This window comes from Colletotrichum paranaense, assembly GCF_030867605.1.
Source record: "Colletotrichum paranaense strain IMI 384185 chromosome Unknown Scaffold_2.1, whole genome shotgun sequence".
Taxonomy (NCBI): Eukaryota; Fungi; Ascomycota; class Sordariomycetes; order Glomerellales; family Glomerellaceae; genus Colletotrichum; species Colletotrichum paranaense.
Window position 1 is genome coordinate 3,834,867 of NW_026848960.1, and position 26,639 is coordinate 3,861,505.

A 26,639-nucleotide genomic window follows, 5' to 3' on the forward strand; every position below is an offset into this window, starting at 1 on the left:
AATAATCGTTTGCAACTCGAGACACAGGCCACACTGCGGTCCCTCGGGTTCCGATTTTGGAAGTTTTAGACATGAGCCGCTCACTTCAGAGACAAGTTTTGCCGGAGTCGTGGGGACTCTGGGAGACGAGGTGAGCATCGTCGCAGCCGGATCCCAACAGGAAATCCCATCGATCCCACCGGGACGACAAACTATTTTCATTCGAGAGTCCATTTCAGGAAAACCACCTCGTCCGTTGATGAAGCCAGTCAGTTTGACAACGTCCATGAGGCAATTGAGAACGAGGACGGCATGGACTTGTGTGGCTGAGTACGGCGACTTTTGCTGTCGGTGGCCGGCTAATAGGCAAAACAGTTCCCGCTTCGTCGCAATTATTTCCGAATGGAAAAGCACAGTCACCTGACTGGTTCCAGGAGTTGAGAAGACAGAGACCGTCTGGAATATGTAGTCGAAATCGTCCCTTCGAATCCCTCAACGTCCCGCTGCCTGGAAATTGATGCGCATAACGGCCGAACGATCCTGCAAAGTGTCGTTCACATAGAGGTGTGTGTTCGGGCGCAGGCGGTGCCACAATGCAGACTGAATATGAAAGGGAAGTGAGTCTTCCAGACAGCACTGGCTGGCCTGGCAATCGACGGGCCATCAGACGAGGTCGTCATTTTGGCACGTCGTGATATCGAAGTGAGATTATGCTCCGCGCTGGTGTTCCGTAGGGTTCCGGGAGAGGCTGACAGCTGCAGGAGCTGAGATTAACTTAAGTTGGCTGGAGGTTCAGATGGATATAAGAACCATAAGGCAAAAGAAACTCTTCTAGTGCAGAAATTCCGGCAAGCATTCTCATGGCAACTTAATTGCGCGCAGTGGGCAACGAAGGGCCCGGTGCAGTCCGTCATGATAGAGTTGGGAGGTTAACCTTAGATTGGAGAGCTTCTTTTCGCGTGATTGATGACGACTTTCTAGGTTCCTTATCTGCCTGCCCAGACTTCCATGTCTGTCCCAATCTAATCGGCTTATCGGTGTTCTCTTATCTTATCTCACATGGTAGGAGCTTTCTCAAGTGTGTTTAAACAATACTTGTGCTTTAGCGTACTATTAGCTGTCTATATGCATCTAGACGCACGTCACTCTTTCTAATCCAGTAAAGATGCACAAACCCGAGTCATCTCCATCTTCGCATCCACGTCAACCATTGTTGCTGTGATGCAGTGCATATATTCTTCAACAATGTGACACAGCCAAGCAACCTCCGATCGTTTCTTCACTACCACGCTGTCTGCCAACGAGCCACACAAATCATCAACCACACATACACACACCTGCTAAAGACGAGCAAGTGAGGTTGCGTGTCGCTGCCCGCGTTGCGTCACAATGCCCGGTGACGAAGAAGCTGCCGCAGCTTCAGCACCAGCAGGAACAGGAACAGCAGAACATACAGCCACACCGCCGCCAGACGCCAAGATCAGCGCCGCCGATGGCCGTTCTTACTGGCAGGGCATCGATGCCGACGTGAACGGTATGCTGGGAGGTTTCCCCTACATCAGCAAGGTCGACCTGCAGGGCTCGCGCAACTTTCTCGCCAAACTGGGCATTGGCTCGAAGAGCGGTCTGCGGACGGTGAGCCGCGCTCTGGAAGGCGGGGCCGGGTGAGTTTTTCTTGCGACTTTCTTCTCTTCCGTCCGGTGTACCCGTACATTGGACATGGCTTGCGTTTGATCTTCAAAAGTCGACCTCGCAAACTTCATATCCGTACACGCCCCCTGGCGTCTCTCACCGCTATCTCAACTCACCGCCTCCCAACCTTTTTTTTTCTTTCTTTCTTTCCCTCCTTCTGCAGTTACTCATGCTCAATTTACTCCATACTCTGTCTCACTTTCACTCTCTACCTACCCTTACCCACCGCAACCGCAACACTGCACGAGCGGGCCGAGCTAATGATTTGCCTCTCCTAACCGGTTTCTTCGACCCTTGTCTTACTTTTTGCATCTCATGTCGGAACCTCTCACCGTGGTGTACGGATACTTGCTGCAACATCCCTGTCTCCCCGGTTCAAGTCTCCGTGTCATGCAGACCCTTGCTAACCCCCAACCCCCAGCATCGGCCGCATCACAGAGGGTTTCCTTCTCGATGTAGCTGAACAAGTTGACATCGTCGAACCCATTGCGAAGTTCACCGCCGCTCTACAGGAAAAGTCTGGCGTGGGATCCGTCTTCAACATTGGTCTCGAGGAGTGGAAGCCACTTGATGGCACCGCCTACGACCTCATTTGGAACCAGTGGTGTCTCGGCCACCTCACCGACGACCAGCTTGTAGTCTACATGCGCCGTTGTAAGGCCGTTGTTGCCCCCAATGATGGTCTCATCGTCGTCAAGGAAAACTTGAGCACTAGCGGTGTCGATCTATTCGACGATGTTGACAGCAGTGTGACGAGGTGAGTTCACCTTCAAACCTATCATCTTCCTCCCCGACTTCCTACCCTGGTCTATTGTCGCCAAGCTCTCCCACCACAACCCGTCATGTTGTTGGAAACTTTGCCTCAGTAGCGGTCATCAGTTTACTCTCAATGGCCCACGTAACTGGATGGTCTGCGGCGCATGCAAGACACCTGCATAATACATGTACATACACATACATACACAGGACACTGACGCATGGCAAACGCAAAACAGGGTGGATGACAAGTTCCGCGCCCTCTTTCAGCAAGCGGGTCTGCGCCTTGTCAAGACGGAGCTGCAGAACGGCTTTCCCAAGGATCTATTCCCGGTACGCATGTATGCACTCAAGTAGCGGGCTGGAAAAACCAGCGGTGGCACGGCACGGCGACGGCGGCGGCGGCGGCGGCAAACCATGGATCCGGGGCTCATCGCCGGGAGACCAGGGGTCCTGGGGGCCGGCTGGAAGGGCTAGACTAGGCCCAGGTTAAACCCAAGAGACACAATCCCGCAATTCGATTTTTCCCTTCCCCTGGCAGTCTAGCATGGGAATGGGATGACATGGCGGCTCGGGCTCCGATCTACTGCACGATGCGGCAGCCCCCGGTCGTTCGTTCCTTTGGGGAGCCACTTTAATTCTCCGATCTCAGAAAACCGGGACTGCGAGAAAGCAAGAGCGTAAGAGAGGGAGAAACACCCGGCCGGACGGCGGTACCTGGTCCGCACGGGTCTTGTATGTATGTGTACATGACCCGCGACCAGCCTGCCACGTCGATGTTGCAGATGCAGCAGATAGGCGACGACGGACGACAGGTGTGGGTGTGGTGGGCGTATACAAGACCGCCAGGTTCGTTGGGTTAGGCTGGGCCTTGTTCCCCCTCCGCGGGCTACATACATGGCCTTTGCCTTTCTGCATATACACTAGCGATGTCGGACGTCACTAGCTGCACCTCTTCCCTTCGCCGCTGCCATACGTCCCGCGATGGAATGCAATGGGGTATGACCAGTTGGGCATGCAGTGCAAACGCAGCAAGGAGCTGAGACTTTGCGGGAAGCATTGGTGCCCAAAAGCAAAAAGAAAAAAGCCAGTTGCATCTCCCCTACTTCTTCCCACCCTCCGTATATGAATGGACCTGAACGGTGTAAAAGTGAGGCGAACCTGCTGCATGCTGCAGTTCTATATACAATACGGAGTGCATATCACCAACTCAATTGGCAACAAACATGAGTCAAAGGGCTCTTTCCTAGGCAAACCGCCAAAAGATATTATCGTGAAGCGCAAGAAGCGCAGGTTAGACAGGGTGTTTAGGCCTCGGACCCGGTGCCATCGACAACGCATTCTGCTTCCAGTCCCAATGAAGCTATCGTCGTCCACGTCCGTGAGAAACCTGGCCATTGAAATGTCACGATATCAAGGTAGCATGAGTCTTTAGCAATCGATAGCGAGACGCGGGTAAGCACGGCGACGAAGAGAGGGAGGCAGGGAGAGAAAGAGCGGTGTCGTATGCTTCATTGCCGTCATCAACGCATCCCACTATCACCCTCTTGCCTACCTAGTTTCCTTTGGAGTCTGGACTCAGAAACCCTAGCCATTCATCCATCCAGCCCCCCCCCCCCCAAAGTACCATAGCTCGTGTTCCATTGTGAGGGCATCGTGAAGGATGCGCTTCGTATCTGATGCAGCTACGTGACACATGCCCCATGCTCCTCAGACCCCATCCGTGAGATCGCGGCCATGAACCCATGAGACGAGACCACGAACTCAACCACGATACGCGCTACTTTACCCCAAACTCACGTTGAACCCTCAATCCAAAGCCCGGATCCATCTCCCCCTCCCTGGGAAAGCCCCCCTCCATCAGAGCTTAAACTCAAACGGCTCCAGACCCCTGGCGCCAACATCGACGCGGAACAACGCGCCCCCAAGCTCCCTCTGCTCCTCGGTCCCCTCGTCCTCGCCAAGCTGCGCCGTCGTGATGAAGAGCTCGGTCCCGACGAACTGCACGCAGCTCGTCGCCAACGTCGGCACGCGCACCTCGCCAAGGAGCCGACCCTGGGGCGAGATCTTGAGCACGCGACCCTCGCCGTAGACGGCGTGCCACAGGTTGCCCTCCGTGTCGACGCGGAAGCCGTCGGGCTCGCCTTTACCGTCGTGGGTGTAGAAGACGCGCTTGTTGGAGAGCGCGCCGCCGTCGGCGACAGAGTAGTCCCACGCGTAGACTTTACGGTCGGTGGAGTGCGTAAAGTACATTGTCTTGTTGTCCGGGGACCATCCCACCGAGTTGGGGATCAGGATATCCTGGAGGACTTGCTCGTTGCCCGACTTTCCGTCGAAGCGGTGCAGTGCGCCTAGAGAGGGAGGGGGTCGGTGACCCCGATGAGTGAGTTCATGTTCTTCTTACAAGGTTTCTTCTGGTGCATGTTGGTTTTTTCGGGAGTGTGCTTGCGGTGAAGAGGTTTGTGTTGTCATGACGACGGGGGCTGTGAGGCGAGTGAGAGATGCGGTGTGACAAGGGTTCATGTCACGTCCCCCGCCGAATGAGAGAGTATTCGTAACATACCTTCAACCTGGAAATCACCCAGCCCGAAATCCGTCATGGTACCAAGCCAAAACCGTCCGTTCGGGTCGACGGCGCCGTCGTTGGACCGCAGCCTCTCATTGTGCCGGTCGTGCAGCTTGGCGACGTACTCGTACTCGCCCGACCGGACGTCGAGCACGGCGATGCCGTACTTGAGGCCGACCAGGATCTTGTCGGCCGGGTCGACCCCCTCGACGTCGGCCGTCACGCCGACGGGCACGTCGAGCTGCACCGTCCGCAGGGACTCGGGCCCTTGCTCGAGGTTGACAAAGTGGACCCTCTTCTTCTTGATGTCGACGAAGCGGAGGATGTTGGCCGCCCTTTCGTAGTATGGTCCTTCGCCCAGGCCGCAGTGGATGTTGAGGTACGGCTTATCGACCGTCCATGTCTGAAGAGGTGCCATTTCTGTTTGGTTGTACAGAGTGAACTTCTGTGTAATATTGCCCGGCAAACTCGATCCAAAGAAACTTTGTTTTGGTCGGATTGTCACTCTGTCCTATACTTGATACTACTGGAGATTCAAGAGTGAGGGATTTCGCGATGGGGAGGTTTAGCTATATCCTTGTACAGATAGTAAACCCGGGAATGCTGTCTGCGTAAACGAGTCGTTTCGCTCAACATTTACCCGAAGGAAACCCGGCCGCACCACGTTTTTTTCTCGGTTCGGTTCGTCACTCCGCAGACACTCCGCCCGGGTGAGAAGAAAGCGTCCTTTTGGAGAAGTAAGAGATGCAGACGTCACGACAGCGTCAGCGGAGTCATTCTCTTACCAACTCTGTAAAGAGCCAGCTTTTATCAATGACAACTCGCTGGTGATATCCCGCCGTTCCGCTTGGAATTCTGTTATCTGGCCTTTTCCCTTGGGATGAAGCATCTTGCCCACCCCGAGAAGAACCACGGAGCCAGGCGTTCGTATTACCCGAATAGTCGAGTAAATACGCGGAAGACGGGCCGCTTAGCCTCAGTCCCGCGATTTTGTGTCTTGAGGAACGAACACAAGATTGATCAAAGTCCACAAGTGCACACACATTTGCATCGAAGAACGGAAAACCACACAGGTCGACAGACTTGCCAATCTCGAGGCCTCCCATAATGACTGAAAATGGGAGACGGAATATCCCGTGTTGAAGAAATTGGTAGCCTAAAGTGACCTAGGAAATTTCCGTAAGGAGAGAAAACAGGCCAAAAGAAATAAGATGCAAAAAGCGGACAAGGGTAAGAAAATGTTTCAATAAAACTTCAAAGAAAATTTGACCGGCAGATCTCAGCAGAAAATCTCCTGATGCAGCTCATCATTGCCAAGTGGGCAGAAAACAAACACAAAAAAGCCAAGGAGCGAGCGACGCTTGTCAACCCTGTATCTGTAGTTTGTTCGGTTCCGGATGGATGATCGTTGCCCGCCGAGGGCGATCTCGTTGGTTTGGAAACTTTGTATCATGTCGTTGTAACTTTGTGATTTCGTACATAGCGTAAGTTCATGATCGACCAACAGAACGGGATTCATTAGCAAAAAAAAGAAGAAGAAACCCTTGCACTAACAGAGTTGTGACTGGTGTTGAATTCGCAAGGCTAAGAGGTTGTTGTTGATTCAAGACGAAATGTTTGCTTGCAGGCCCCCCAACGCCCAGTTCCGGGGGCCCGGGGAAGCATTGGGTGCATGTTCCGGTACGGCGGTGCCGCGGAAACAAACTTGTGGTGAGTGAGATGTGCCAGATCGTCCGCGCCCCCGTGACCCTGGCCCGTCGCGGCCAAAAGTTGAGTGAGTGAGTGAGCTGTGTGCCTGTGAGTGAGTAAGTGAGCCGAGGGCCGCCTGTCTGGCCGCGCCCCCAAACGCGGTTTCGTCACTTGTGCAAGTGATGTCTCTCGCCTTTTTTTTTTTTCAATTTTTTTTTTTTTTTCATCCGAACGTTGGTCCCAAGAAGTGTTTGCAAACAAGCCGTTCATTTCACGTGCCGAAACTGGCCTGCGCGTAACGGTTTCCCCTTATTCTTTACTTCCTCGGGCTTGGCTACGAGCCTCTAACCTCACCTTGGCTCCGTTGCGAACCCCTCCAGAAGGGGGTCAAAGCAGCTTGTAGCTGTCACGTCTGTCAAGCGAAACCCGCTACGCTCATCGAAGATTGGAGGAACAAATGGAAGATGACCAACGCGAGAGGGACCGAAACAAAAAAGGATGACCCGCTCTAGATGTATTTGAATACGAAGAAATGGGAGGGGAATGGATGGACATTGTCCAGGTTTTCGTATCAATCCAATGGTACCGCACCCAGGAGGGCCGAGGAGGGACCTTGAGCCTTGAGGTGAGGAGTTCATGGGCCAGTCCAGGCCAACAAGTTTCCATCATTCATGGGGTATCCGTTCATGTAGGTAAGTATGCTATGCAGTGCGGCCCCCTCCCCGATTGAAATGTTTTCATCATCATCAAGGGCTTTTTAGGGGGTGATCAGACATCAATGATCGCCCGCAACCCGGGGGGAGTTAGCAGCGTCTCCTTCTTGCAAATTTCCCGAACGAGGGGTGGGGTTGTAACGAGGGCTCGTTCACGGTTCATGGGGAGGGATTTCGCGCTCTCATGAATCGTGCAGCTGTTCATTCGGGTGCGGATGCGGGTTCAGGCGGAAGTAACCAAAAAAGAACCATCGATGACATGTATATGTAGCCTTACGAAAACAGTAACTGCGCGCATCTTGTTGTCAAGATACTTTGTTTGCTGTCCATACAATCGCCTGACCTTGGAGTGAGAGGTTGATTGGCGCGCTGGCTCCGGGAGTGATGAGCATCGTGCGAGAGAAAGGGTGTTCCTCGTCACGAATGCCTCCAGAGTCGTATCGGTTAAGAGCTCCGTCGCCCTGACGTCGCAAGCTACTCACCAGTGACAGTGACGTTGGCGTTGGAGCTGCCAATGTTAATGAAATGGCGAAGCTCTTATTAGGCGCGCATCACTCATCCAGCCAGGCAGCCCCCAAACCAGGTAGGCTTCAAGCAAACCCAAGCAAGCACCTTGCCTCTCTTCTCACCCCAAACGGCTTGCTGCATAACGAGCAGCAACCTGCACGAGGCGGGCACACGGGTCACCCGCTGGCCAAAAAAAGCCCGTGTCATTGATCGTCACGCGCGTCTGTGCCTCTCCTCTTTCTCTCTCCCGTTACCTATCGATAACTTCGTTTCCGAGCTTGGTCTGGTCTGTCCAGCAAAGCCAGCCAGCCAGGCAGGGGGGTAACGGAGTACGGAGCAGGAAGAGGTCGAAGTCGGTTGAGACTCTGTGAGAGAGAGGGTTGGGCGCATGAACCACGGCCCGTGTGAAGCAACCGTTTATTAGTTGCAGCTGCAAGACGCATGCCATCCTCACATCACGTATTATCCGCTATCCGCTTCCGCTCCCCCTCCCTCCCCTACCTTACTTCGCCGTGCCTACCCGCCCTGCCTTGTGCCATCACATACCTAACTTGCTTCGTCAGGGTAGCATTCTCTCTCTTTTTGGCCCTCTACCCTTGTTTGCTAAGGGGGTGGATGAAAGAATGACTGAAGAGAAAGAGGATTAGATGCGTGTGTAGCTGTCCCCTCAACTCATTTGCCAGTTGGCGAGATTTGAGACGACATCGATCGTCTTTGGCCAGGGAAGCACCATCCACACGATCGTCGGCGCACTCCAAAAGTATCACCTTTCAAATTTCTTCTTCCTTCTTTTCGTGCGTGCGTCTGCGGCCTGTCAGGGAACCAAAGAAGAAGTAGAGTCGTCACAGCACTAACGATACCGCGCCAATTCATGCGAGTGGACGGTTCGGTTCTATTGGATGTGCGCTGCTGCTGACTAGTTTGGAAGCCAAATTACTAGGGACGGGCCGGACAGTGAAGACGGGCAGGGAACAGGCATTCAATCCTCTCTGTCTCTCTCTCTGAACGCGCGCTGTGTGTTATTAGATGTGACCTGTCGATGTCGAACGAAATCTTACCATCATATATGCTTTTGGTGGCTTGGACGAAGGGGTAAAACCTGGCAAAGCGACGGGGGCTACCAAGCTCTGGAGTTGGTCTTGTAGAGCACCGAACTTGTTCGTGTTCTGAAGCATTCAGCAACACACTTACATGCCGCTTGGAAACTCTGAATGGTGGCGGAATGCAGCTTTCGGCTACCAACAGCATGCCAGTGTAATATCTGCCCAGCAACCCAAACAATATCCCACCTTACATGCGCTCTGGCCTGGCTGGGTTCAGGCGTTGACGGCAGTTGATCATCGTAATTAACGATACCCCCATTCCTGTCGTCGTTGCAGATGTCTCACTTGTCTCATCATTATCAACCGTGAACTTCGGCCCTTCGGTGGGGGTTCATCTCGCAACTTCCCACGACGCAATGTTAGAATTTGGGCGCGTGATTGATATTATTGCGTCTCCCACATTCGCCGGCCCCTCTCTCAGGCTCTTTTAGCCCAGGACCCCGAATTGGTCGAAACTTTGTGACGACTAACATGGAACGAAACGTAGCGCCGTCAAAGACCGCCAAACTTTTCTGTCTTAGCTATTCCAAAGCGGTTGGTTGGTACAGAGGGGCCTTGATAAACCTTGGAGGTCTGCTGGGGGGCAAGTGTCTTGGTACCAATTGGATAGATTTGCTTGCCGTCAAACACCATCATCATCATCATCGCATCCACTCCGAATAACGGAGCTTTTGGTCGGTGATGTACATTAGTAGTATTCGTAAAGGCGTGCTGGCGATGCCATCTTATCAAGGGCATAACAATAGACTCTATCCCCTCTTTTTTTGCCCAGAGTCTGCAATTATGCCGCAACCTACCTGCCCAGCACGGTGCTTGTTTCGCGCGTCGGCTCCGGAAGCGACGAGTAAATGAAAGCTTGAAAACCAGGGGAATGCCTCCAGATAGCATGGCCATGTTCCCAGCTCGACGTTACATCCGGTCGAGTTCATACTCCCTGCGAATGTCGCGAACAAGGTCCGATGAGATGAGCGTTGCCCGTTCGTCTCGAATCAAGGAGGTACGCTATTCCAGTCCCGACGTTGCTTCCCTTGGCTCTGGCACATTGCGGGCTGAAAGCTCTTTGAAGGGATATCCATGCCCGCGGTCTCGAGACGTAACATTTCCGAAGTTGATCAAATTTGAGCCTCGCAACGGGGTGTGAAGCCAATCTTGCGGCGAGACAGGGTAGGGTTCCTCTTTAGCCCTGATATGCGCCTGCGCTGTCTCCATATTGCACTGTACGAAGTACTGCACTGCCTCTCATTCATCATCTCATTCCAGTCACAGAAGCGGCTGTCGCCAAATCACCGATGTAAGTTTGGTGTGACGCATCACACAGGTCGTGGTTGGCTCTGGACATTCGATACTCACTCTCGTCACGGAAAGCTCGGGGAGCTTCGCGGTAAGATACGCGCGCGTAGCTCGCGGTAAGACCGGAAACAGGTTTGAGCTGGTCTCGTTGTCGCAATAACCCCCGTTCATCGGACGTGTGCTGCAACTTCTGTAACTCAAACCAACTATCTGTACTCCGTACTCCGTACACTCAGTCTGCATAAGTCAGGTCCCTCGCGAACGTGATTTCGTCTGGCGAGGTGATCTCGCGCGCGCGCGCACACACACCCGTGTTCTACGACTAGGTTACTGGTAGGCTGGTAGGGGTGCATCGCGTGCCAGATTCCAGAAGCTGGGATCAGAAGGGCAGAGCCGAACGAACATGCCGGATTGCGTACCAGCACAGCATCGTTGTTTTTCGCGGAAGCGCGAAATATCCCGGAAGGGCTAAGACAGTGGTATTATTGCGGCTATCCACTCGTTTGGAACGACTCATTTGGTGAGGCGGGTTAGTGACTTTGCTGGCGGCGGGAGGCAACCGCCTCTTTGCGATGATTCGCACCAAGCACCATGGTACTCTTGTCGCGGGCTGACTGGGCTCTTGCTCGTCAGCTACGTCGGTCTGCTAGTCTATCCTGGTGTCTAAGCCTCTGAGGTATTCGTAGGCTGTGAACCGTAGGTCAAGTATTCGTAGCGCTATGTGAGTGTCGTCTCGTCTCATCTGGAACGAGACCAAGGTACCTCTGTACTCGGCCTGTCCCTGAACACCTTACCGTAGGCGATAGACAGAGGTGTCAGGGGCCGCATATTGGGCCGCAGGTCGCACTTCCTTCCTTCTGGGGCCTTACATAGAGCTTATGCAGGTGGCCACGGTGCATGTACAACGACACGTCCCGCGGGTGGTGCTGTGCGTCGCTGGGGGCCAAGGATCTGATATCACACGTCGCGTTGGTAGGGTTGGCAGCCGCGGGCGTGATATAATGACTGACTTGCGCCGACCACGCTGGAAGACAACTAATAACAGTCTCCGTTCAGCCTCGAAAGCTGCTGGATCCTCTCAGTGTCTATGAACTCGGCACCTAAGGCGCATTTGGCCTGTCTGCCAGAGGAGAAAGCCTGGCAGTGGGCCGCTCAGAAGAAACCAAAAAGAAAAGCCGACGTGAAGAATGAGTTCCTCCTTGGAGAGAAAATTAAACGATAATACGAAGAAGAAATGAGACACGGTGGAAGGGCGTGGGTGGGAGACCAATGAGTGTGGAGAGAGAACAAATGGAGGGTGAGATGGAGGGTCTTCCCAGAGAATCTCAATTCCCCAGCTAGGATCCTCTTCCCTACATAGTCCTCCGCTCCCCATGTCGCCGCAAGTGACCGTGTGACGGGCAGCTGGAGCAGAAGCAGAAGCCTGTGCCCGGTGGCCGGTCATAGTCGGTGTCGGCTCACTGGGGCCATCTTGGGAGCGTGGGAGCATGCGAGGGGGGAGCCTTGCCGTCAAGGATGGTTGGTTATTTCAGTTCGTAGGGTTGCCTGCAGGGGATATTACATCGAAATCGATAATGGTGTGGGGAAGCTTTTTCTCGCAGCGAAGAAGCAAACGAAACAATGGAGGCAGGTTTGACAATGAATGCTCAATGGAATGCTGAGAAAGAGTGCGAGGGAGAGATAGGATCAGATTCTGGAGCGATGATTGTAGCCTCTTTGGAACTATGCATGTCTCGTCCATCCTCCAACATTAAACAACGGAACAGGCCAGCTGCTGAAGTTGGATCACCGGCCACCCCCCTTCGGACTCGTTGCAGATTTGTTTAGCCATGATGAGGTCGCCGGTGATACGTTACCAATGGAAGCATCCCGTTCACAGTGGGCTGAGATGCACGCAAGATGTGGCCATGTCTGCTGGCGACCCGCTCCTGTGGCGTATGTTCGCTGCCATGTCCCAACGAGGTTTTTTGTCCGGCATCGATCCAGAAGCAGCGACCGTGGCCGCCCGTGAATGGTGTTCCAGGAGGCCGGGAGGCAGGGCTTGCATGGCATGGCACGGCATGGCCTGGACGAGGATCCTAAGATGCAGCGGGCGGGATCAGAAGAAGGTGGTGAGCATCGCATCCATGGCCACGGTCAACCTGCCAGGAGTGCCAGGAGTGCCAGGAAGTTCATCCATTCAACCCACCCGACACTCGATGTGATGCGCGCAATATGTTTCCACGGAGCGGATGCAGCATGCGTCCTAGTGTGGATCTAAACAGACCATCGGTCTGCTAGCTTGCATGCTATGGGGGTTAAACTTTGCACGTCAACTGACCGCCTTCTACGAGCGTGGAATGGATTTGCCTGTATCTGTAGGGCTAGCATGCAATCATCAGTTGGGGAGGTCTTTGGAGCTTGCCGGATTCACCTCGAGAGGGGCAGATACACGAGATGTGCGACTCAGGTCCCTGCTTTGAGAAGCTCCAGAAGCCAGACAAAAGTCCAGTGACTATGGAACTCTGTAGGTACTACCAGCCTTCGGGACGGACTATTGGTCGTCTTCTTGCAGTCTGCGCAATGTTTCAATGAGACACGGCGGGAATAAGACGCTGCGGGCGTGTCGGGCAGCAGTGAACGACAAGTTGGATAAGTGAGAGCGAAGCAGAGGCAGAAGCGTGTTTGTATCCGTTCAAGCGCCGACTGCATTGCTGTGCTGTCATGGAAGAGCTGTCGGTGCATGAGACAGAAAGCGGTCATGGTTTCTTTGACGGATTGTGTATGGCATAGACAGACATACACCGTACTCTGTAGTTCGTACACGTATGTTTCCATAGTGCTCGAATCGTAGAGCTGGCCTGGACGTGAATATGACAGGTCGAAATTCGATGAGCGTGAGACAGAAGGGCCTTCCGGATCAAGATCGCCGCAGTGGGCCGGAGAGAACAAGTATCCATAGCGTCTGGGAGTTGTGTCCGTCCGCTGGCTGCGGGAGGAATGGATGAGACGAGATCGTTTTTGATGAGTCCTTGTCGTCTTCTCGAAAAGACGGTGACGGTGACGTTAGAGCAAGCCAGGGCTAGATTCCGTCTTCCGCGAGAGAAAATGAGGAGCCAAAACGTGTCCAAGGTGCAGCTGGGATGGCGTGGGCTGGGAGGGCAGGGATAAGCGGTAGGCATGCCAGCCCAGCTGCCCAGGGCCTAGGAAAACCTACTCCAGCGGTGGAGAGGGAAGGCAGACAAGAACGATGGCGAGGAAGTGGTTCCGTTGAGGATACCTTTAGCAAGCGCGGACCAGGAAAGCCCCAGGGTGAGGATGGTTGTGGTTGTACAGGCGTGATGTGTCAGGGAACAGGGGATAAGGAGGAATGTGGATGCGCCATGGGTGCCCAATATCCAGATGGTTCAAGTGCAAGTGCGATGTGGTTTGCTTGCTTGCTTTATTGTGCTGTGCTGTGCATCGCGTCACATCACGCAGTGCATGACTGGGCTGGCTTGGGTCGTCTTGCAATGAAGGGTTGTCAAAGGTGGTGTTGAACAACTCAGAATCGTCTCAGATGGTCGGACTCTTAGACTCTTAGACTCATAATCACCGTAGGGCAATTGTCAGCAGTCAGTTGAGTAGGCAAGCATCGGATGCCGTTTTGAGACAAGACGAGTGAAGCTTGAGACATTCAACGATAGACTCGCAGCTTCTTTTGTCTAGGGCTCAGATACTCGGAGAAACTCAGAGTGGGTGTGAATGCCTTTTGGGGAGACATGAGAGGAGTCGAGACCTGGGAGCTAGTTGCAACACAAGCGGGCGGGGTGGAAAAAAGAGATGAGAGTGATGTGATTAATGAGCGGGGAAGAAGGGAACTAGACAGAGAACGAAAGGGAGAGAACCAGAGGAAGAAACGAAATGAAAAGATGAAAAGCCAATTTTGGTTGGCATCGACGATGAGTAAACGGTGCGGCACTTGACCGACTGTCAAGACTCAATAGCCAGGCTCATGCTCAGGCTTTGGCTCAACCTTGAGTCTCGATTATCTCATTACTATCTCGATTATCTCATTACTATCACGCTGCTGCGATTCGATTCGTGCTTTGCACAATGAAGCGATGAATGTCGTCCGTTCCCTTACCTCCCGCCCCCAATTCCAATTACCACCTTCATCCCAGCTTGTCCTATGCCGTGATGCTTGCATGTTTGCCTAGTGGTCCCTCGCAAGGAAATTCCGTCATCAAATAGACTTCCTTACCCACGGCTAGCAGCTCCTCATTATCCATCTTGCGCAAGAAAGGACACACACACTCGTCGACACCACCTGAGCCGTCCCCTCCCCTCCTAAAGCTCGGCCCAGGAGCGGAGTATGTCGCCTGTCTGCCCAAGCCGTCGGAAGGTCAGGGTCCAAGAACGCATGACATCCAATCGAGAGCGAGGTCAATCAAGTACGATACACAAGTTGAGTTCCTTGCAATTAGACTCTGCTGAGAGTCTGGCACACAAGTTCCAGATACACACCGTTCTTCCAAGCTCCAGCCTCCCCTATCCCGCGTTGCGGCTTGCCCCAGATTCCGAACGATACGCTGCCTACCGAACTCTAAAGCACCGGAGGGTTGTCGCCATCGGCAGCAAGCCGGATCTCGCCTCGGAAGTAGCATCGTGCTGCCGGTGGGCACTACGCTACCTACCGTGCTAATGCTTTGAAGTATCTGTATGGATAAGGTAGAGACATGTCCGGGGGAAGGAGACATGTCTCGACAGCGAGGTCTAAAGCAGCCCACTTCTGTTCAGGACATTCAGGTGAGTTGGGTCACGATGAACCGTATCCGTCCAGACCTGAGAGTAGCTACTGGCACACTACTGCGTAGATTGCCAGAGCCTAGAGTAAATTGAGCACCATGCCCTTGGAATGTGCACTCCAAGTGCCTGGCACCGTTCGTGTCTCCCCTGCAACTCGCAGAAACATGCCGATGGGTGCGCAAGCCTCAGGGTGCGCTAGGCGGAGGAACTTGGTCAGGAACCACGGCTCATGTACCGGTACGCCCAAAAGAAGAGGGCCGCGACTTACATCATTCCGCATCTGCCGTACCGGCTGCTACCCATCTCCTGGTCCAGCTCCGCTATTGTTTCTTCTTGAATCTTGCCTAGCTCTGGTTTCGTCGTCCTTTCCCCTTGTGGTTTAATGTTGTCCAACCCAAGTCGCGGCAGTAATTACTCAGTATTCCGTATACGTACTGTCAAAATGAGTTGGTACCTTAGTCACGTCTAGATAACTCAAACATCGTCGTGGGCTGCCATGGACCGACCCTACGTACTCCGTACAGATCGCTTCTTTCTCTTCTTTTCAGCCCAACCTTCATTCACCCTGGACACCGCTGTGAAGCAACGGAATAGTAGAATATCGCGCATCCGTCACCGACAGGTGTTCCATCGGATCCCGCCGGTGGGAGAACCTGCACTACGAGTCATCGACTGACCAGCCTCTAGTTCACCTCGAACACGCAGACACATACACCCACACAAACAAACATCTGGGTTGGGTATCTCATCTCGAACCCCCGGCCCACCTTTCCTGAACTGCAATCACGCGCTCGAGTGCTCTCCTTCTCGTCAGGTGTACAGATGCCAGAACCGCTGCTGCAAGAGATAACGGCGCAGAGTTGTAGCTCAAAGTTTCCCTGTCTTCCTTTCTTGGCCACTCATGCGAATCAGTACAGCTTTATTCCCGCCCTAGACGGGCATTCCAAACGTCACCGTTGATCAGATGGATTCCAATCATAGACATTCATTTGGCCCGCCGTTGCGCTAACCCAACTGGCCCCCATTCTTCACTATCCGGCTTGCCGATTTGATATTAGCCCAAGGGCTTGCAAATCGACTTTCCTAAAGGCTAAACCGCCACACACGGAGTGCGGATTTAGCTAACTACCTGGATTCCGGGGGCTACAATCTGCGCATCTGGGTATACACTGGAGCGAACCAGAACCGACGGACGCTCCGGGTCCTGACAAGATATGGATGTGACCAGGTGCTCCATTGCCTGCGGATACTATACATCACCTGGATACCCTATACTCCGCTCAATATTCGTACTCCGTACGGATATACAGATATGAAATATTATCCAAGAGACTGACGCCGAGCCGAATGGATGTGCAACAACAATGGCGATCTGCTCAGCATCGCCCACGCCGCGCTGGATTCTACCCGCACCGGGCAGGCGGGCACTTTGGGATGAAAAGTCTTCGACGGGGATCTATGGACTCGAACGTTGGGCACTACCACCGCACTATTCTCTGAACAGTTACGGGACACCGCACGCTACCGTCTACCTCCCCTCTGTACCTTGCCATGCTCGACGAACCACGCTAGCCGGCTAGTTACCTAGCGTCTAAGTAGCTTCCATGAGCCTGTTCCAAGGACGTCGTCTTCACTCCCCAGTTCTACTTCTCTCGCTTCTCTCCCCTCCCCCCCCCCCCGGAGACCTACGCAGGGACCCCCGAAATCCCGGCCGATTTGGATTTTTCTCCCTCCCACGCTGCACTGGCTGAGATGAGAGAAAGGTCCAACATCCCGCGCTTCTCCCTCGGCCTGCCAAAGTCGGTCAGAAGGGCGGTGATGAGAGGGGAAGCTCCCCGATTCTTGCATCATGCAGCGGAAGCCGTTCCTGGGGCGTAAGAGTATTCCTCTTCTCCTTCCAGACATATCTGACTGCTGCTGACAACAGACCCCAGTGCCTTACCTGCACACACACCTCAGACGCGAACACATCTGTGCGAGAGGGGGACAGCAAGATACGCAATGAGCATCGTGGAGTGGTAGACGTGCCACCATCCTTGCAGGTCACGGAGCTGCCCTCGACACAATAACGGCCGCGCAGCGCATCGTCATCTCGCGGCACCTTGGGTTCATGACAAGCTGCCCGCTACGTCTCGGCCGAGCAGTCATTCCTCGCGTACTTGAAAGTTGACGCCGCCTGAGCTGAGTATTGTGAAGTTGTACGGACGGCTAGCTCAAGCTAGCTAGCTGCGAAGCATCACTAACTGCTGCCCGTCATTGCTAGGAAGACCGAGGCAGCAGAAGCAAGCACGATCCCAGTTTCTCGCTGCCCTTCCGGAATGGCTCTTCAGTCGAGAACATTTTGCCCCGTGCGTCAAGCATGGCTAACCCTCCTGGAAAAAAGTATTTCTGCATGGCATGTCACAAGAAGCAAAAACAAGAGGCAAAGTTGCCTAGGTCAAGGTCCCAGCCAAAGCCAAGGCACGCAAGCAAGACAAGTGCACAGAGAGAGAGAGAGAAAAGTCGGTACCGTCATGTCAGCAGGGGACTTGTACCGTTACTTACCTCTCGACCCGAACGAGAGCAACCGGTCGACTAAGCCCTGTCAGTGTCTGAGCACCCTATGGCGCCGAGACTGGGTCTACCCCCTGGTGTTTCCCTTGATCCCATGCCATGTACCCCGGCCAGCACATTTGCTGTCCACAACCCAACAGCTTCAACTTGTATCCAAATCCATGTCGCCGTTCATCCTCCTCTTCTCCTCCTTCTCCTCCACCACCGTGTACACCCCCATGCACGTTAAGCTCGTTGGTTCCCCAGCAAGTTGCCAGGGTTCGGTCGATAAGAAGGCTATGCCGCCCATAAGAGGACTACAGTACGCTAGGGCAATTCAGAAAAAGAATCAAATAGACCTGGTCCTCCCGACCTTGCCTAATAGTCTCTGTCGTGTAATGACCCGCGGTTACATTGGAACCATAGCAGCTTTGCAAGAGAATCCTAACCACTCCTTTCGATCACACTTGCTCATCTAAATCGAATACGACCTTGGTCACCAAGCCACCCTGCCCGGTTATCGAAATAACATTCAGTTCACACGAGGAACACGGCTCACCGCACTACACTGCTTCGAATATCCAGCCTAGCAACAACTATCACTTATGGTTCACGTTCTGCAACGATTCTTTCTTCTCAAGAGGACAGACCTGCAATACGTCAAACTGTTGGATCATCCCTGGGTTTATGAAAAGACCAGCAAGAAAGACAACTAGCTCTAGCAAGGAATAAGGACGCGTTGGCTACTCACAGTGAGTCGATCCAGCCATCACCTAGTGCCTGAGGTTCTCCTCGGCCACTCATTGCCCGGGATCGAATCCAGAGTCATGAGTGGCCCGTTCGGCCTGCACTCTTACCACGCCATCAACACATTTAATCCTGACCATCGGCACTGCCAACCTTCAGCCAGCTTTCCAACCTCATCCACGGCCTTTTGCGGTCCCCCAAGTACTTTGTCCACTGAAACTTGCGTCTCATCTGGAGAGCTCCTTCTCTCAGTCGATAAAAGCAAAGCAGCCTGCCATCACATAGGGAAGTCATCATTACGACCACCGACGCCAATCTCGATAGACCTGCATCTACCACATCGTGCTTTAGCCAGCTCTTTGATCAGAAGATTGACTTGACTGGGCGGCTTCCGTTGCGGCCGTTGAACAAGTCTTTCTTACCTCCTGACCTATTCGTGATATCTAGACCTTGGGACTATTGGCTTCGACCCAGTTAGTCCCACCAAAGCCGACAATCTGGCGATCTCAGCGGTTGTCCGATTCTCTGGACATCACCAACCCCAACGTAGCCGCGAGGCTAAGGAGGGCGAAAACGCACAGACAACTTGTCTGCATACAACTGACCGGTATCCTGGACAAAACAACACACACACTACCAAGCAACCTTCTTCTCCCGGGCCAGATTCGGACTATTCCTCGGCTTCAAGTACTGGCCAGAACGGTCAATGTTCGGGCCAAAACGGCCGGGAGAGTGAAGGGGAAAAGGTCTCGATGTCACAGAGGGGGCTTGCACCTCACTCTACGACGCAATCACCATCTCGAGCTCCCTTTACTTCCCAGCAGAGTACTCTATCTCGAGACAGTCAAGCGTTCCAAGATGTTGTCACAACCCCTTCCGCAGCCGGCGAGAGACACTCCAATGCTCCACGGTCCTTGGGCATCAGAGGGTTGATTAACCCGTCTGAAGCGCAACAGGAAAGCTCCACTGGCGAGTCATCACAGCCTCGGCCAACTGACAGTCAGACCTCGCCATATGGCATGCCTCCGGGGCAATATACCACATCTAGTGATCGCCAGTATGCATTCCAAGGTCGAGGACATCCTAGTTCTCAGCCCGGTACTCCAGCTGGCCACCCGACAACCACGCCCTTGGGCCACACACCATCGGAACACTCGCCCAAGAGTGGGTTTCCCTTCCCTCCCATGGGTGCTCCAAGGCAGATTCTCAGTCCTCGAGAAGTACGCGCAGCCAGCGTGAGCCAGACGGGTATGCGAGGCCACGAACCACAACAAACTCCCTTTTTACCACCCAACGCTTCGCGACTGAAGCGCCCTTACCCTGGCGAGGAGGGTCCCCAAGAGCCCGTTCGTTCAGCATCCGGTCTACCCTTCTCTGGACCACCTTCCCTAGGCCCTCCTTCAGCAGGAATGGGTCCGCTCACAACGCCGCCGCGTTCCATGTCCCAGCCCATGGTTGGACACATGCAGCCTGGCAACCCCGAACGGCCTCAACTGCCCCCTATGGCACGAGATCCTCATGGTAGACCAACAGAGTTCCATGGTCAACCAATGCTACCTCCGGGTCAGAACTATCCTCCACCACAGTCACCAGGCGTCCCTGTTTGGTCCACACCTGGTGCTGGAACGTCCTTATACCAAAGTCTGCGGTCAGATGTGACAAAGGCGGAGGGTGGCATGGTAGTCAGGCTACCGGGAGACGAGGGAGGCATTCTCATACCCGTAGACGTACATCAGGCGTCAAAGCAGGCAGACGAGAAGCGCCAACGGAATGCCGGGGCTTCGGCACGCTTCAGACAAAGGAAGAAGGAGAGAGACCAGGAACAGACTGCCAGTCTGCAAAAGTTGGAACAGCGTGGACGTGACCTGGAGGCGAGAGTGCGGGAGTTGACTCGGGAGAGGGACTTTTACCGGGACGAGCGCAACCGTCTTCGCGATGTGGTTCTTCGAACGCCTCTCAGCGACATGGCAAACGGACCTCCGAGCCCAACGTCGTCGAGAAGCGGAGGATCTATGGCGGAGACCAGCCCCATGGTGCAAGCTCCGATGCTGCCACATCAGTCTCAGGGCTACGCATCGAGCGAGGCGTCTTCAGTGGAACGACCGACGCGTAGACGTAGAACCGACTCGGCCCCGCCCCCAGAGTTCTCGATGCCTTCATATGGCACTCCGATCCCCCAGGCTGGAAACCTGCCGCCCATGCAGGCTCCGGCGTATGGCATGATGCCGCAGAGACCCCCGTCTACAGCGCCGGGCGGAGAGCGACTACCACCTCTTCGGGGCATGGAGGGCCCTTACGCTGGCCAGGAATCGGGGCCAGGCGTGTCTGCCGCTGGTCCCTTGTATCCCAGCTACACGCGTGTCCCTCATGAGACGGGATTCGCGAGCAGATCTGCTGGACCGCCACCACCGGGTCACCACGGGCATCACCATCATGTCCATGAGGGTGGCCCGCGGTAAAGCCGAGAACGACGGAACTATAACAACGTACGACAGAAAAGTGTTCATCTCTTACTTAGGCCTTTTGGGATTCTATCGACCGACCGCATTTCTCTACATCGACACTCGCTACCCAGTTTATACCCACTTCGTTTCACTGTTTCGAACTCGTTCGCTCTATACTACGAATACAGATTATAATAGGAGGGAGGGAGGTTGCGGGGTTTCCCAAAGAGGACTGCTTGATTTGGGTTATTATACTTTGGGTTTATCTCTCAGAGAATCGCATAGTTGGGCAACCGACGCAGAACATTTCTTATGGGCTGTAAACACGGGAGTTGGCTGCATGGGAATAAGGAGAAGGAAGCAAGAGAGAAGAAAAGGGTTGTGTGTCAACAAGAAGAGTCAAAGTCATCATTACAACAGAAAGGAAAGCCATGTTTGCCTCTACCGAGGGATGGTTTGGTCCGACCAAAATCAACTTTTCCACAGCGTTGGGTTTTATGTTTTGTTTTATTTTGCACTTTTATTCCTTTAGCTTTGGCGTGAAAGGGACGGAGGGGACTGGGACTTGTTCATCAAGTTGGGTTTTCAAAGCGGATGTTTGATAGAGCATCGGCTGTTCACCATTACAGCCGACTGCGTGTGTTTTTTTGCTTTCGATATTTCATGTATTAGACGCCGGACTAGTCAGTGATGGCGTCGTATGTTTGAGACGGAGACCGGGTTTGGGCCGGATTATGAGATCCTTTCGTACCGGACTTTTGGTATCTATAGAAAATCAAACAATAGACGATCGATTGTGTGTTGTCATTCTGGCTTGGCAAGCTTGTGTCCTCTACCCAACCCACAACCTTGAGTTACGTATTGAATCTGATAAACAAACGCCGATTTAGTCAGAATCCCGATGACGAGAAGAAACTCACGGGCGTGGGGGATAGGCCAGGGGGGGGTGGGGGTGGTCCCAAAAGAACTCGAAGTGAGGCGAGTAAAAAGTGTGTGTGTGTGTAGCTTGACCGTCAGGGGGGAAAAGAAGAAAGGATCCCAAGCAGTTTTACTGGATGATTTGCGACAAGCCGCAAGATGATCGAGAGAAACGAAGGGTGGTTTGGCAGCCCCGGGCTCCAGGTGGCCGGTTGACTGGACCACTGACCGGGCAAAAAGTCAGCTTATGCCATAGATTCGAGTCATCCCAATCCGTTTCGTACATGGACTTTTTTTTTGCTGCCACTCACTCACTCACCCACGTCCTCCTTGCTTATGATCGACCCGGTAGGTCAGATCCCATCCATCCATCCCACATGAACGGCGCGCGATTTGTTCAGACTGGGAAGGAGGGTTGGGAGGCTAAGGGGCCCATGCCAATGACTACAAACCCAGGCCGCCGTCGCTGCCGCCGTTGTCTTCGTCGTCACCTCTTTTCAATGTGCCAAAATCCGTCTTGACAGGACAGAAATGTCTCACGCGCGCCTTAGTGGAAAAGATACCCAAGAAAGCTAGACAGATATAGAGCCAAAGATAGAGCCAAAGAAAGAGACATAGAACGCAGAAAGAAGCAATTCGTTGGCAGCGTCGTCTCGCCACGTCACACAACCCCCCTTGTTTCCTCGGAGCGACGGCGAAAGAGTGTTGTAGACATACTCGGTCCGCGCCTGCGCAGAAGGCCCTCCCTCCCCCCTTTCTCATGGGATCTGTCGCGCTAGCCGACAAATGTTACCGTGCATAGGGGCGTATTTGAGAAGAATATTACAAGAGAGGAAATGCTTTTCTCGGTTCAGCCAAGACGCCAGCTTTTGGACTTTGGGCTAAGTGTTCTTGACTTTAACCCCTCACACACACCCCTCCCCTCCTCGTCCCCTTTTCCCTCCTCTAGTATTTTCTTTTCCTTTCCTTTCAAGAAGATTGATCGACGCCGGTGCCGTTGAGCGAACTTGTCAACGACGCTAATGTAATATATCGATCAAAGCTATCTGCTCCCCTCCCGTTGGTGCGCTTGAAGAAAAGGATAAAGGAAAAAAAAGGAAAATAACAGACGGCGTGGACGGTGGACGGGTAGACGAAAAGGCAAAAGAGCTTCTTGCCCAATCAGGCAATGAGCTCACCGAGCCAAAGGTACGTACCGAGGCGAGGTGAGCCGGCCCTTGGGCTGCCCTGGCGGTGGTGGTGGTAGCTTGGACACGGTTCAGGGTCGGAACAAACGGACGGAAAGGAAGGACGCTTATGGGAGTAAGTGGAGGAAGGAAGGATGGAGGGGGTAAAGTAGGGTGGATGGTTGGTGGTTGCGAAGACGGGAGACGGGAAACGGGGAACGGGGTTACGGGTTACGGGGAAACGGCGGGCGGACGCGGGCAGCGGGCAGCGGCACAGCAAAGGGCAAGCACGACTTCTTCTTTGGGGCCGCGTTTCCACTTCCCATTGGCGCTGAGCTGTGTAAGTGCCTTCCCAGCTTTGGGGAGGGGTTTTGGCCCCCACTTCCCGTGGGTCACGTCCCAGGTCCCACGTCCCCGTTCTTGCCGTACTTGGGCTTCACGGCAGCCACGTTTGACAACGACACCTGCCTTGCGTCCCCGTCATGTACGTAAGGTCAGGTACCTAGGTACGGTACTTTGGCATTTCCATTTGGGTAAAGCAGGCACTCTTACTTTCGGCTGTATGCGTGTGTGTCTGTGTGCATGTGTGTGTGGATGATGCTGATGTTTCCCTGATGCTGGTGCTGATGCCGATGCTGACGCTGACTTGCATCTTTCACCTACATACGGATACATACACCTTGAATCACGGCATCACGACGACAGCTCGACACATATACCGGACAGCCCCCCCCCCCCAGCCGCACGAGCTGCGTATGTGAGTGATGAATGATGCGCGAGATGCATGCTTCTCTCGGGTTTTCGTGCACCTTGCATCCCGCTAACCACAGCGCACGGCATCGGTCTCCCAAGATGGCTTGGTCTACCGCATCGAGACCCCCTCGATGCACAAGTGTCTCGCTGAATCGGGCAGGCCATGTACGAAGTAGGTATCTCAGCCTCTCTCAGGCAGACGCTTCTCAGCTGCAGTTGCATCTTGTTGTCTTGTCTTTTCTGGGCAAAGATGCCATCAAAGTACTAGTTGCCCCCTCCCTCCCATGCTCTGCTCCGAGCGCACAATGGAACCTAAATTGGGCATCACAGCTTGAGCTGAGAAGAGACAGAGCAGCCGACCAGACAATATTCCCCGACGACAGGCTGTACAAAGTTCACAACCGCGGGCATCTCCCCTGCATCGTCTTGCGTCCCCGGCGACGTTGACATTTTCATCTATCCTTTTTTTTTTCCCCTTAAACATCTTTCCCATGTCACGCATGTGTTCGTTTCCTGCCAACTCTGTTTGTTGCCCGCGACCCCCTTCCCCTCGTCTCTGCCTTCTCAGGTCAAACTTTCTGTGGCTTGTCCTCTTCCCATTCTCTTCCACACCGTTCCGTCTTCTATCATCACTTGGACGGCAGTTCTCGAAGCTTTTTTCTGCCCATCATCGAGGAGGTCCTAGCTTTTGGGGTTTGACTTGCTTCCTTGGCTCGTCCAAGTGTTGTTGCACCGTGCCGTACTGCACACACACGCCTCGTTCGTATCGTGCCTTCGTACCTTCGTATCTTATCTGGCGCTCGCTCGCAACTTGCGAATGGAAGCCAGACGAACGGACGGACTTTAGGCACAAAGCTGAGCCGGCCATCAGCCGCCGACACCACAACTTTGTTCAAGACTGATGATTTGCAATTAATTGAGTTTTGGTGCCTTGTATCTCCCTCCTGCCGTCTACCTACGCTTCTATTCCTGGGTATTTGCTTTCATTTACTTTCCTTGGCCTTGTCACCAGGTTTTCCTTAGCTGTCGGACAGACGAAATAGCATTAACCGGCAGTTCGTTCCTTTACACACATCCAGGGAACGAGGGATGAAGCAGCCGGCAAGTAGCTGACCACTTTGGCAAGATGCGATTGGGAGAGGCTGTTCACGATGCCGTCTGGGCAAAAAGAGGGCAAATAGAGGAATCTGCGAGACCGAAGTCGCCCTGCGAGACATCATTGACGAAAGCGATGAACGAGGCAGAACCCGGGTTGAACCCAGAATACGATGTGTCCAGCAATACATACATACGCACACACGAACATACCCCCTGGGCGGCGGCAAAACATAGCAACTGCATAGACCGACCCGGCGCAATGCGGGAGCCGACGTTGCAGCCCTCGTCGGGCCGTCAACGCAAAGTGATTGCGTCAAGTTTTAGCCTATCTCTGGGTGGGAAGGGTAGTGTTGGGCCACCGGCAGACCATTACCCTACTAGCCATGATCTCACTCTCTCTACCCTCCTCTCAGGCCTGGGACGGTGACGAGCCAGCTATCAAGCAACCTTAGGTATAGAGGGAGGAGGGGAAAAGGGGAGTGAAGGAAGAGAGGGGAGGGTGTATTGAAGAATTCGAGCTGATGCTTTCCTTGCTGATTCCCATCTTCTTTTTGCTTCTTCTCTCTCTTTCCCCCCAATCCTCCCACTTTTCCCCTTTGCTCGGACGAGAACCACGGACCCGGTCGTCTTAGTCGACTGACTCTTGGTTTTCTCCCAGCTTCTTCCCTTTTTGCTCTCGAGGGGTCCGATGTAGAGGTACATCGTCCTGACTGGGGCACGTCCCCCGCCATGTACTGGTTCAAAACTGTCTGTTTCTGGCCCGTCCCTTTTTCTTCCTTTTACCCAATTCTTGCACACGATTTTTGCTTTTTGGTCAATGGAGAGAGGCAAGGGGAGGGAGGGGGAAGAAGGATGATAGGTGGGCACACCTTTGACACCCAACCCGCACCTCCAAAGCTGTCTACTACAGTAAGGTATACGCAGTACAGTCCTCCTCCTCCTCCAACCCCCGATAAGCTACGGGGCTGCCTTAGTTTATGACTTTGCATTTTCTCCGAAAATCGCAGCAGTCTCGGCACCCGGGATCCACCACCTGGACGTACCTGCAAGGCGACCCAATGCCGGCAAGCCCCGGGACCGCGGGCGGGGAAGAACCTGACCTGACAGCCTACCTTACATTACAGTAAAGACGGGAGAAAGGGAAAAGAAAAGAAAAACCCCACCACCCTTGAACCACTTCAACCAGGTACGATCGGGCAAAACTGTACTCCTCGCTGATGGCCGGATTTACCCCGCACCCACCCGTGTCACGTCATCTAACAGCCCGGCCGGCGCTGTACCGGCGGCCGACCTTGTCCCCAGGCTTGGCCGCAGGCTTGAGGCTGTATGAATGGATGAATGACCTCACAATCAACCCCCGTCCCGTCGTCGCCTTCTTCCCACCTTTCCCCCTCTCGTTCTCGGGAAGGGTTGTTCCATGCGATCCCACCTTTTCTACGGCACCTGCCGAGGTTCTCCACTGGTCCCGGCTTGGTCCGCCAGCTGGGACCCCGTTCCCTGGGATGCGGGCTTGGCCGGGGTGACCCGACTTGTGGAACCCCACCCGGAAAACGGCCGAGAATCTCCGTGTCTGTCTCTTTATCGCCTGGCGATTGCTACCCGACTAAAGGTAAACCCAGACGCCGAAAAGTTGAGGGTGAATCTTTGTGTGTGTTCGATATCAAGTTTTCGACGACGCGCCTCGGTCTATGGCTGAGATCAGATTGCATTGCTGGCCTTTTGCCTCGCTGAGTAGCTGTTGTTTGAATGTGAGGGAGTTTACATGAATAAGACGAGGACCTGTGGTTACTGCGACGTCTAACGTGCCAAACGGATGACGAGAGACGCCCAGACCTCATAAGAACCATTCAGACGCTGCCACGGTCCTGTAACACAGGACTCCTCTCAGTCATGCGCATCAAGCGATCGAAAGAAAGGCG

At 53.9% G+C, this 26,639-nt stretch overlaps 8 protein-coding genes across 8 annotated transcripts; 4 read left to right on the plus strand and 4 right to left on the minus strand.

Annotated features, from left to right (window-relative positions):
• Nucleotides 1–1,368: 1,368 nt before the first annotated feature.
• CPAR01_03198 (uncharacterized protein) lies at nucleotides 1,369–2,784 on the plus strand (the record flags this gene model as incomplete). Its single annotated transcript, XM_060487485.1, has 3 exons — nucleotides 1,369–1,643; nucleotides 2,093–2,428; nucleotides 2,667–2,784. The coding sequence occupies 3 exons, from the start codon at nucleotides 1,369–1,371 to the stop codon at nucleotides 2,782–2,784; spliced, it is 729 nt and encodes a 242-aa protein (XP_060354813.1).
• A 185-nt stretch (nucleotides 2,785–2,969) lies between these two features.
• CPAR01_03199 (uncharacterized protein) lies at nucleotides 2,970–3,326 on the minus strand (the record flags this gene model as incomplete). The annotated part of the gene is made up of 1 exon (XM_060487486.1): nucleotides 2,970–3,326. One exon carries the CDS (start codon nucleotides 3,324–3,326, stop codon nucleotides 2,970–2,972), a length of 357 nt encoding a protein of 118 aa, XP_060354814.1.
• A 961-nt stretch (nucleotides 3,327–4,287) lies between these two features.
• Nucleotides 4,288–5,411, minus strand: CPAR01_03200 (SMP-30/Gluconolaconase/LRE-like region; the record flags this gene model as incomplete). Its single annotated transcript, XM_060487487.1, has 2 exons — nucleotides 4,288–4,778; nucleotides 4,991–5,411. 2 exons carry the CDS (start codon nucleotides 5,409–5,411, stop codon nucleotides 4,288–4,290), a joined length of 912 nt encoding a protein of 303 aa, XP_060354815.1.
• Nucleotides 5,412–9,497: 4,086 nt separating this feature from the next.
• Nucleotides 9,498–9,899, minus strand: CPAR01_03201 (uncharacterized protein; the record flags this gene model as incomplete). The annotated part of the gene is made up of 1 exon (XM_060487488.1): nucleotides 9,498–9,899. The coding sequence occupies one exon, from the start codon at nucleotides 9,897–9,899 to the stop codon at nucleotides 9,498–9,500; it is 402 nt and encodes a 133-aa protein (XP_060354816.1).
• Nucleotides 9,900–14,111: 4,212 nt separating this feature from the next.
• Nucleotides 14,112–14,210, minus strand: CPAR01_03202 (uncharacterized protein; the record flags this gene model as incomplete). Its single annotated transcript, XM_060487489.1, has 1 exon — nucleotides 14,112–14,210. One exon carries the CDS (start codon nucleotides 14,208–14,210, stop codon nucleotides 14,112–14,114), a length of 99 nt encoding a protein of 32 aa, XP_060354817.1.
• Nucleotides 14,211–17,575: 3,365 nt separating this feature from the next.
• Nucleotides 17,576–18,073, plus strand: CPAR01_03203 (uncharacterized protein; the record flags this gene model as incomplete). Its single annotated transcript, XM_060487490.1, has 1 exon — nucleotides 17,576–18,073. One exon carries the CDS (start codon nucleotides 17,576–17,578, stop codon nucleotides 18,071–18,073), a length of 498 nt encoding a protein of 165 aa, XP_060354818.1.
• Nucleotides 18,074–19,093: 1,020 nt separating this feature from the next.
• On the plus strand, nucleotides 19,094–20,800 carry CPAR01_03204 (uncharacterized protein; the record flags this gene model as incomplete). The annotated part of the gene is made up of 1 exon (XM_060487491.1): nucleotides 19,094–20,800. The coding sequence occupies one exon, from the start codon at nucleotides 19,094–19,096 to the stop codon at nucleotides 20,798–20,800; it is 1,707 nt and encodes a 568-aa protein (XP_060354819.1).
• A 4,897-nt stretch (nucleotides 20,801–25,697) lies between these two features.
• Nucleotides 25,698–26,050, plus strand: CPAR01_03205 (uncharacterized protein; the record flags this gene model as incomplete). Its single annotated transcript, XM_060487492.1, has 2 exons — nucleotides 25,698–25,807; nucleotides 25,840–26,050. The coding sequence occupies 2 exons, from the start codon at nucleotides 25,698–25,700 to the stop codon at nucleotides 26,048–26,050; spliced, it is 321 nt and encodes a 106-aa protein (XP_060354820.1).
• Nucleotides 26,051–26,639: the final 589 nt, after the last annotated feature.